General features: G+C 58.1%; 1 protein-coding gene across 1 annotated transcript in view; it reads right to left on the bottom strand.

The window, feature by feature from the left end:
• Positions 1–628: 628 nt before the first annotated feature.
• ST6GALNAC2 (ST6 (alpha-N-acetyl-neuraminyl-2,3-beta-galactosyl-1,3)-N-acetylgalactosaminide alpha-2,6-sialyltransferase 2) overlaps positions 629–9,422 on the bottom strand; it is a 9,114-nt gene continuing 320 nt past the window's right edge. The window contains exons 2-10 of the mRNA XM_009077537.1: positions 4,240–4,332; positions 4,063–4,120; positions 3,285–3,459; positions 2,328–2,493; positions 2,107–2,245; positions 1,832–1,935; positions 1,625–1,708; positions 992–1,091; positions 629–796 (exon numbers count right to left, since the gene is read on the bottom strand). Coding sequence (XP_009075785.1) covers positions 629–796; positions 992–1,091; positions 1,625–1,708; positions 1,832–1,935; positions 2,107–2,245; positions 2,328–2,493; positions 3,285–3,459; positions 4,063–4,120; positions 4,240–4,332 — 1,087 coding nt within the window. The remainder of the gene's footprint in view (positions 797–991; positions 1,092–1,624; positions 1,709–1,831; positions 1,936–2,106; positions 2,246–2,327; positions 2,494–3,284; positions 3,460–4,062; positions 4,121–4,239; positions 4,333–9,422) is intronic.

The following is a 9,422-nucleotide window of genomic DNA, read 5'->3' on the forward strand; positions in this document are numbered from 1 at the left end:
TGTGTGTCTGTCACAGGTGACGGAAGCCACACCGCTGTCTGTCCCTTGATCACAGTGGCAAACAGATCCTTATGGAAAGCTGCACACATCAACACAGAGCTGGCTGGAGCTGGGGTTTTGTGCAGTCTGGGACAGAGGTGTTCTCCAGACACACCACCTTCCTGTCAGCTGGATCATCCTTGTCCAAGGATCTGGATGTCTCCAGTCCACAGATTCGTCATGCCTGTTGTGGTCCCACCACGGTGACAAGCATTTGTGCTGGGGTGCAATTCTGAAGTGAAGGGTGTTTTCTGGCATATCCCACATCCTCTTCCAGCATCACCCTGCCCCTCCTGTGCTCCACAGGGGCCACTGCTGCCCCACAGCCATGTTCGTGGGGCTGGGACGTCACAGCTACATGCCATGGTGCTTGGTTCTCCAAAGGCCACCTTAAGATCCCAAGGAAATGCAACATTTCCTTGTCAGCTTCGGCTTCACCCTTACCTCACACCACCAGCAGCTGCAGTGTGGCAGGTCTGCTCCATGGGCTGGCTGGGGTGAGCCCTCAGGAAGGAGAAGGTGGCCATCAGGAATGAGGAGAAGAGCCACAGGAGTCTTTGGACTTGCCCCTGTGGGCGACCTGCCAACATCACCGCTGGTAGAGGGTGATGATCCCAGCTCGGTGCAGGCTCCTCCACAGTGCTGCCTCCAGCATCATGTCATGGTTAGCATAAAACACCAGAGGTTTCTTCTCCACCTCATAGTAGTGGTCTGAGAACTGCTCGTAGTTGGCAGTGATGAACCCGTAGGCACTGACCTGGGGGGAGGAGGGTGGGACAAAGGATAAGGTCAGGGCTCCACGTCAGGTGGTCCAACCATGACCACCCTCCTCCAGGGACAGGGGGCGCGGAGGACAGCCACCAGGAAACGCTGGACCCCACCAGGAGCCCCACAGCAGCCAAAGGGGGGATGGCCTTGTCTCCAGGAGGAAGGCAGCCCCGTGGCCTCTTACCTGGTCGCAGGTGTGGAGAGCAGTGAGGAGCATGAGGGCACCAGTGCTGGGCATGTAGAGTGAGCCATACTGCGTGTTCAGGAGCTCCGAGCGCAGGAACCTGCCAGAGGACACGGCAGGTCAGAGGGGGCTCATGGCTGGCACAGCACTGCAGCCCCCAGACACACCCAGTTCCCACAGAGTGCTCGGTGATGTCAGTGCCCAGTAAGGCAGGGCTCGGGTGGATTCTCTGATGGCTGCTACTAAGGTTGAGCTCTTCTGCTTCAGATTGCTAAAGGGAACTCTCTGCTGTTTAGAATCACCCCAATCCAGGAAGCTGCTTTCACAAAAGACAATCCTGTTGGGCCCTACCTCTGCTCCTGTTAGATTGGGACAAAATGTAATTTATTTTGGGGAATGGGAGCAAGGTGAGCACAGGGAGGTGTAGATGTGAGCTGTGGGCGGGGGAGAGATGCCTCTGCCTAGCCTGCAGAGAACAGGGAAGAGGTGGTTCCAGAGCCTGGGGAGGACTGGGACTGCACTTTAGCACTAGGCAGCCACTGGTCTGTACTGGAGAACAGTGGTGGGAAGCAGGAGGGCTGAGCCCAGCCCAGGGCAGAGCCAGACAGCTGCCACAATCCTCATCATCCTCACCTTGCTGTCAGGTACTGCAAGAAATCAGGATGCAGCAGCTTGAACTTCTCTGCAGATGCCTCTGGTCCAAAATACTTCTGTGGCCTGCAGCAGGGCAAGGAGAAGGGCAGAACTGTGTCACAGAGTCCTGGAGCTACTTGGGGTTTGTCCCAGCAAATCATGCCTACATCACTGAGGGTGCTGTGGGGATCTTGGGGGGCTACTCACTCATCTCCCTTGTCCGAGCCCTCGGGCACTGGGCTGCCCTGGATGGCTGAGTTCAGCATGACGTAGTCACGGAGATCCGAGGGGATGAAGATGTACTTCAGGTCCTGTAAAGAGGACACAGATGTGGCACTTGAGGGGGGATTTATAGGACACTGTCAGTGCCAGCAGTAGGGTGAGAACTGAGGGCTCCAGAGGTGGAGAGAAGGTTTGGGAGGCAAGCTCACCCTCATGGGATAATTTGGGATCCCCTCCCCACCAAGGCCTCAGGGTCTCACCTTGGCCTGGGGAATCTGGGTGAAGCCATACTCCTCATAGGCAATGAGGGAGTTCTTCATGGTGTTCACCGTGAAGCCATAGAAGGAGATCTTGGTCCCAACATCCTCCTCGAAGCCTTTGATCACAGCACCATTGATCCTGCAGGAAAAGCAGAGGACATGTCCAGGGCTGGCCCCTCCCCAGCACCCATGGCCCCATCCTGCCCAGGACCTGTCCACACCTGAAGACCAGGTCGTGCGCGTCGATGGCCTTGCCCTGCCGCGAGCCGTTGAGGATGCCACCGTTGCCCACCACGGCGCAGCGGACACAGCCCCCAGGGAAGGCAGCCCTGTCGAAGAGGTGTCTGTTGGCAGAGGTGTTGAGGAGCTGGAGAGTGCTACCCACCACTGGAACAGAGCAGGATGGGGCCAGTCAGTGGGGAAAAGGTGTGTGTTAGCCCAAGTGTATTTCAGCATGCAACAGCACACACAGAGCTTGCACAAGACCACATCCAGAAGCAGCACCCAAGACAACTCACACCATGCCCATGCAGGAAAGTGGTCTACAGGTTGGATGAGGAGACACCAGACAGTCCTTCTCAGGCTTGGTGCCACCCCTCACAGCCCCCCATGTTCCTAACCGTGCCGCAAACCGCGGACACCTGAGGTCGTGCAAGGCACGGGGACACATCTGGACATCTCCAGCCCCAGCCCTGCAGATGCTGCTGCCTGTATGGTCATGTCCCCTCCTGACAATGTCTCTTTGCAACTGTCACCAGTTCACTCCCCCACTCTGTCCCCAGCACTTCCCATCCCAGGGATTGAAGCTGGCGACTGCCAGGGAGAACAGAGAGTGGGTTTGGGGTGGGAAGGGAAACAATTCCATCCACAACAATGGATCGGGTTGTCCGAGCATCTCCGGCCCCAGTTCATCATCAGGCACACACTGGAGCTTTTATTCGGGGAAAATGTCACAAGATGCAACAAGAGGCATTTGCAAAGCTATGCCCTCCACCCCACGCCTCAGGAGGTGGAGTAGGAAGAGATCAAGATCCCTGGCTCCTCTGCAGGGCTCCTCTGCCTGCTCCATGTCTCCAGTCCCTTCTGCTGGGCTTCCTGAGCCCCTTGAGCTGCCCCACACCTTCTCATCATCCCCCTTGTCCCATCTGCTCCCATCCCCATCCCAGGTGGGTCTGTACCTGCAAGGGACAAGCCTTGCCAGCCATAAGGGACGTGTCGTGTCTTCAGCCTGTTCCAGGTGTCCAGGGTGAAGTGCTGGTCCCACATCAGCACAGGGGTGTCAAAGCGGAAGATCTCCCCAAACTTGGGGTCTGCCTTTGCTCTGGCCATCACTGAGTGGAGGCAGGTGCTGGGCTGGGGGGAGGAGAACACCAGCTCAGTCTCCAGCCTGGGTCTGCCTTCCCTGCAGCACCTCCACACCTCAGCAGGCACCAAGGGGAGGACAAACCCAGGGACAGAAATACTCCTTGTGCATCACATGTTCTGCTGGGTCACCCACTGCCTCATGCCTCAGTTTCCTGCTGCAGAACACTCTTTGGCACCCAGCTCAGCAGGGCTGGAAGGACCAGAGCTTAGAGTCACCTGAGAGGATGAAGGATTCAGCACCTTCAGGTGTGGGCACCCCACTAAAGGGCTCTGCTGTATAAGAACAGCCCCAATGCCCAGGAACAGTCCTCCCCAGAGCCAGGGTTTATCTTTACTAGTCTCCAGCCCAGGCTGGTGGCCCAGGAGTCACAGGGCTGGAGGGAGCAGGTGATCCTGGCTCCAACCTCCACACTGGGCAATGTCAGCAGGGAGCCCTGGGGAGACCCATGTGTGTGGATGGACAAGGTTGTTCCTCTGTAAATCCCTTCCAGAGGATGCTGCTCCTCCTTAGCTTCCCCACACAGCCCTTCAACCAACAAAACTCAGCACAGAAGGGCACTGGGGATATAAACAAGTTGTGCTAACGATTACCTGCTTTCTGCTGGGCTCAGGCTCCTCCAGCTCGGTAGAGGGCTTGAAGGGATTCCCACTGGAATGGGGGAAGCATATGGCAGAGTTAAAAATCCAGCACTTGGGCACTGGGGAACCCCACAGTGGGTAGGGAGCTCCCAGATCTCGCCAGGACTGTTGGGCACCTTCCCTCCTTACCTCTCCAAGCCACCTTCAAGGGCCCATCTGTGGCTGCCAGCACGGCGCAGTGCCCCCGACGGGGCCAGGACCAGAGGTTCTGGCTGCAGAAGGCTGGGAAAAAACAGAGAGGGCTCAGCTGAGGAGGTGACACTGAGCACCCTGACATCCCTCACATGCTACAGCCACAAGGCAGGACAGTGTCCCCTCTACTTGTCTCCCCTCCACCCACCCAGCCTTATCTGTGTGTCCTTCTGCAAGTAGAGAGCCACAGATTTGCAAAATACAAGGCTTGTGCAGAAAGCAGCCACTGTCTCCTTGTGGGTACCTCCTCTGGGACCCACACACACCAAAAACTGCACCCAGCCCAGTGTGCAGCCTTGGGGTACCCTCTTAAGACCTCCCTGTCTCTTCCCATTATCCCACCATTCCCAAGTCTGAGGCAGACCAGGTCAGGACAAGCTGGACAACAGGACACATCTAATTGTTATACTGGAGAAGCAGTTGGGGTGTATGTGACCCCTGTGCCACGGGGTCAGCTGGAGCATGCCCTGGTCCTTCGTTTAGCACTGGGGGATAGAGGCAGAGAACTGCCCAGTCTGAGCATTTTGGGGTGCCCTGAGCCCCATGGGGCCAGGCAGAGCTGACCTAGCCCCCTGGGGGGAACTGGGGCTGGGGGTGGGCAGGGTCACAGCCTGGCAAGCAGGAGGTGGGAGCCCACCAGAGAGGAACAGGCTCCCATTCATCCCAGCACAGAAAGGCCCTTCAGAGCCCCCCGGCGCCGCCGCCAGCCCAGCCAGCAGGTGCTCAGGCCAGAAGGGAGGTATTGTGGAGGAGACAAGGGCCCCTTGTTACAGGATCTCTGCTTGGGAGCCTGGGGACAGGTAGAGGCAGGTGGGGAGCGGAGCTCTACCTTCCCCGGGCCCCCGCAGGCGCGACAGGCATTGGGTTTCCATCCCTGCCACGGCCTCTGTCAACACCAGCAGCACCCACAGCCCTGCCCAGGAGTGGATCCAAACCCGTTTGCCACCCAAACCCTGTTCCATGCCACCCCAGAAGTACAGCATGACATGGGGGGACAGCCCAGTGCCCTGCCTGGGGTCTGGCACTGGGCGCTGGAGCATCACCCCATGCACAGATGGGGAGGCAGTGCCAAGCAGGTTTTAGTCTCAGCACTGCCAGCTCCAGGCAGGGGATGCCAAGGGTGAAGGTGTCTCCCTGTGCAGGAGGCTGAGCCCTGCCAGTGGAGCAGGGCAGCTTTTTCAATCAAGCCTTTCATCTTGCTTCAGTGTCCCATGGAAAAGCAGGTCCCCAGCAGAAGCTGCTGCCCTGTAGAGCCCCTAGCATCCATAACACATATTCCAGCCGAGGGCAAAGGGCCCTGGCTTAGCCCTGCCCTGTGGCCACATCCTGCCCTCCAAACTTGTGCTGCATACAGCACAGGAGTGCTGACACCATGCCTGACCTCAGAGCCTGGAGTGGGGTCAGCAAGGAGCAGCCTTCATCTCCTCCCTGAGGTTCACCCAAGCTGGCAAAGAAGGAAAAACCCCAGGAGGGTCCACCAAGGTGGGACTGAGCAATCCCAGTTTGGTGCTGGAGGTGCAGCTTTCTCCAGGGCCTTTCAAGTGTGATCCCTGCTAGCCCCAGTCTGACCAAGCTTATCTGTTCCCTTGGCTTGGGACAGGCACAGAGCTGCCCTGGCAGGGTCTGCACACAGCAAGGCCAAGGCCATCAAACACCATACCACACCTGGTGGTTGTGCTGGAGGCTGCTCATTCAGCCCAAGTACTGACAGCACACCCATCTGAGCAAAGCTCACACAAGCATCTTGTGGGAGCTACCAGAATAGCTCTGGATGTCAACTTGGCTCAACCACAGTAAACTGCCCTGGGAACCAGGGAGCTCACCCCAGAGAGCTGCCCAGCTCTGCTTGCTGCCTCTGTCTCACAATGCAGACGATTTCCAGCCCACATGACTCAGCAGCAGGAGCTTATCGATGCTACCACCACCCAACCAATAGATCAGGAACCGAAGACACTTTCCTGCTCCAAGCCTCAAGCCAGTTCCTGCAAAGCACTCCCTGTGTGCAAAGCCCCCAGGTTGGCCACCCACCCTTTTTCTGGTCACAGAGGTGCACCCTCCCACCAAACCCCAAAGCTGTTACCCTCACACACCATGTCCCGGCTCAAGCTGCAGCCACACACCCTCTCCCAGCTCCACCAGCTCCCCAGCTCTTCCCATCAGGCTTGTGAGCCCCAACTGCACATCTCTGGCCACTAGCCCCTCCCCAGCTCTCCAAGCTCTCCCAGTCTTTTTTTCACGGCACAGACCCTTCCCTGGCTTATCTCAGTGCCTGCAGGACAAGGCAAAGCCCCAGCACTGTCACTGGGAGGGTGCTATATTCCTTTCTCAGCTGCCAGGGATGCTGTTGGAGTGCCAGGGGGCTCAGCCCAGCTGTGTCCAGGATGGAGGGAAATAGGTGCAGGCAGCCTGGCAGGTTGGCTCCTGCTAATGTTTCATGGGAACTGGTATCCACCTCCACCCATGGCCAGACATGGTGCATGGGACCTGTTCATCCTTTCTTCCAGGACTTATGCTGAACTGATAAACCCAATCCCTGTGCTAGCACCTCCCTGCACTCAGATCCCAGCTATGGGTGCTGGAGCCAGCTTCCCAGAATTGTCACTGCCCAAACCCTGCCAGAAAGGGCGTGGGGCAGCTGGCCCCCCACCAGACAGCAGCTTGGCGGCACGATGGAGAGCCAAGCGCTTTGACGTCACTCGCCAGGATGTGGTGAAGCACCTCGTGATGCTTGGTTGACTCAGAAGATGGCAACCCTCCCTGGGACCAACTGATGCACAATGGGCTCTGAGAAGGAGTGGCTGTGGCTGCCTGGGCATCGGCGGTGGCAGCAAAGCCAGCCAAGCCTGGGTGCGCTCCCTCACAAACATGACGTTTCTGAGCCGTGGCCATCCCTCATTTCCTGAAGATAACACTGTGTTTGAGCATTATGAGCACAAACTCTGTCCTTATCTTCAGCAAACAATTCCAGGGCCCCACAGACACCTTTGAAGGAGCCAAAGCAGCAATGAAAACCCGCTCTTAGAGGCGTTTGCTTCATTCCACCACGAAGGGCTGAGCTCCAGAAAGCATCTTTCCTGGTGCAGAGCCAGAGTGGCATGGTGAGGCTGGGCAGAGCTCCGTACTCATCCTGTCTGTCCTAATAATAATGCCACGAGTGGAGCCAGCAGCTCACCAGTGGGGTTTTGGAGAGATGGATAGGCAGGGAGTGTGATTGGACAGCACCCAGACGAACCCTAGGGGCTCCAGGGATTCAGCTCCCTCCATCCCTGTGTGGTCAGATGTGCAGGGATGAGAGTATTTCACCCATCTCCATAGGAGCCTCACCACTGCCACCAGCTTTGTGCTGAACTGGAGGGGGACTTGGCATTGCTACGGGTATCTGGTCCTGGGGTGATTTGGTGCTGGCAGCAGCCACCATCAATCAAGGGATCAGCTTCCTTTTACCCCTTTTGTCCCCCTCTACATCTGCATGGAGATGCCACTCACAAAAACCTCCCTGCTCAAATGTGGTCACCTGCACACACACATGAACCCCCTGACCCTCCTGTTCTGCCCTGCCAGCAGGCAGAGAGAGAAGTGAGCGCTCTGCAATGGCACCTCAGCCCTGTGAAATGCCATCTGTCCTGGTTCCATCTCTGGACTTAGCCCCACATCGGTCAGCAGGGCAGGGCTGATCCCTCCAGGGGCACAGTTCAGTCTGGATGAGCAGCAGTCATGGGGTGCCATGTTTGTAAACACAGGGAATTGGAGCCAACAGGACTCGCTCTGGTTTGGGTCTAGCTTTAGAGGTTGGATTAAAGCCAAGAGGAGAGACCAGGACAGTTTTGGAGGACAGGTGAGCTCCATGTTACCTCACCCTGAGCTCCTCTCTGAGGCTAGATGAGCTGACCCTTGGTCCCATAAGTTGTGGGGCTGGAGCCTGGACTGGCTTTGCTGGGGAGTTGACCTGGGACAGGTCCAGGCAGGGTTAAACAGTGGCAGCCTGACATGTGATGGAGGAAACCTGCTCCTGGCTTGCATCCCATGGGTTTCTTGCACACCCTGCTTCTGGGCTGGGTCATGGACCCTGTGCCAAGGCACAGCTGGTTTCCTTCCCTAGCTCGAGTGTGGTCCTTGGGCACATTCTGCTGCCCTCATGAGCCTCAGTTTCCCCTCTCATGGACATCAAGCTCTGCACCCCAGCCATGACCTGCCCCGAGCACTGTGCAGTTCAGGCTAATGCTGCTGCCACCAGCACCACTGCACACTCAGCACGGTTAAGGGTGGAAACAGACAACCTCTGTCCAGGTTACTGGGGATACTCCTGCTCCACAAGCCCAGCAGGAGAGGGAATCTCTCCCTTGGGCAGGATGGGATGGGGCAAAGAGGGTCCCCAGCTCCAAACTGGGGAAGAGCAAATATCTGGACCCCAGGGCAGCCCAGCCAACTACATCCCCAGCAACTCGTAGTGCAAATCTGTCTGCCCTCAGCTCAACCCATGCAGGACTGGCTTCAGTCCCCACAGCATGCCCCATTCCCGGGCAGCTGGGCACTGCACACCCACAGCACCCAGGAGGAGGTGAGGGACACCCACATCACTCTCCTGGCACATCACCTGGTGCTCGCAGGGGAGAGGGTGCCTGGTCCCGCAGCCCAAGTGATGTGCAGGCTGCTCCCTCAGCCTGGCACCGGAGATGCTCGGGAAGGGGCTTGCAGGGCTGGAGGATGCAGGGAAGGCAGACGAAGGGGGAGATGCAAATTGCTGGAGTTTGGGAAATGCTGCAGCCCTGAGAGTTTCAAACAGTATTGGGCAGCCCGGGAGTATCCGGAGAGCTGGGGGCAGCCGTGCCCTGTCCCTGCAATGGTTGGGGGTCAGCGCAGATCCATGGGGGCCAAACCTTCCCCCTGGACAATCAGCCAGCCCCGACCCTCTGCCAGCCCAGCGGGGACACGCGGGGCTCGGTGGTGTGCCCGGCTGCTGAAGGGGATTGATCCTGCCGGGGCTGAGCACCTCACCCATCCCTGGACCCAGCAATGGTTTCTTTGCACTGTGATGGGCTGCAGCCATGCGGGGACCCCTGTAACCCCCATGTAACACTCCGGACACCCCCGGGCTGGGCTGGCGGCCGTGGGCAGCACCC

Source organism: Acanthisitta chloris, unplaced genomic scaffold (assembly GCF_000695815.1).
Source record: "Acanthisitta chloris isolate BGI_N310 unplaced genomic scaffold, ASM69581v1 scaffold19260, whole genome shotgun sequence".
Lineage (NCBI taxonomy): Eukaryota > Metazoa > Chordata > Aves > Passeriformes > Acanthisittidae > Acanthisitta > Acanthisitta chloris.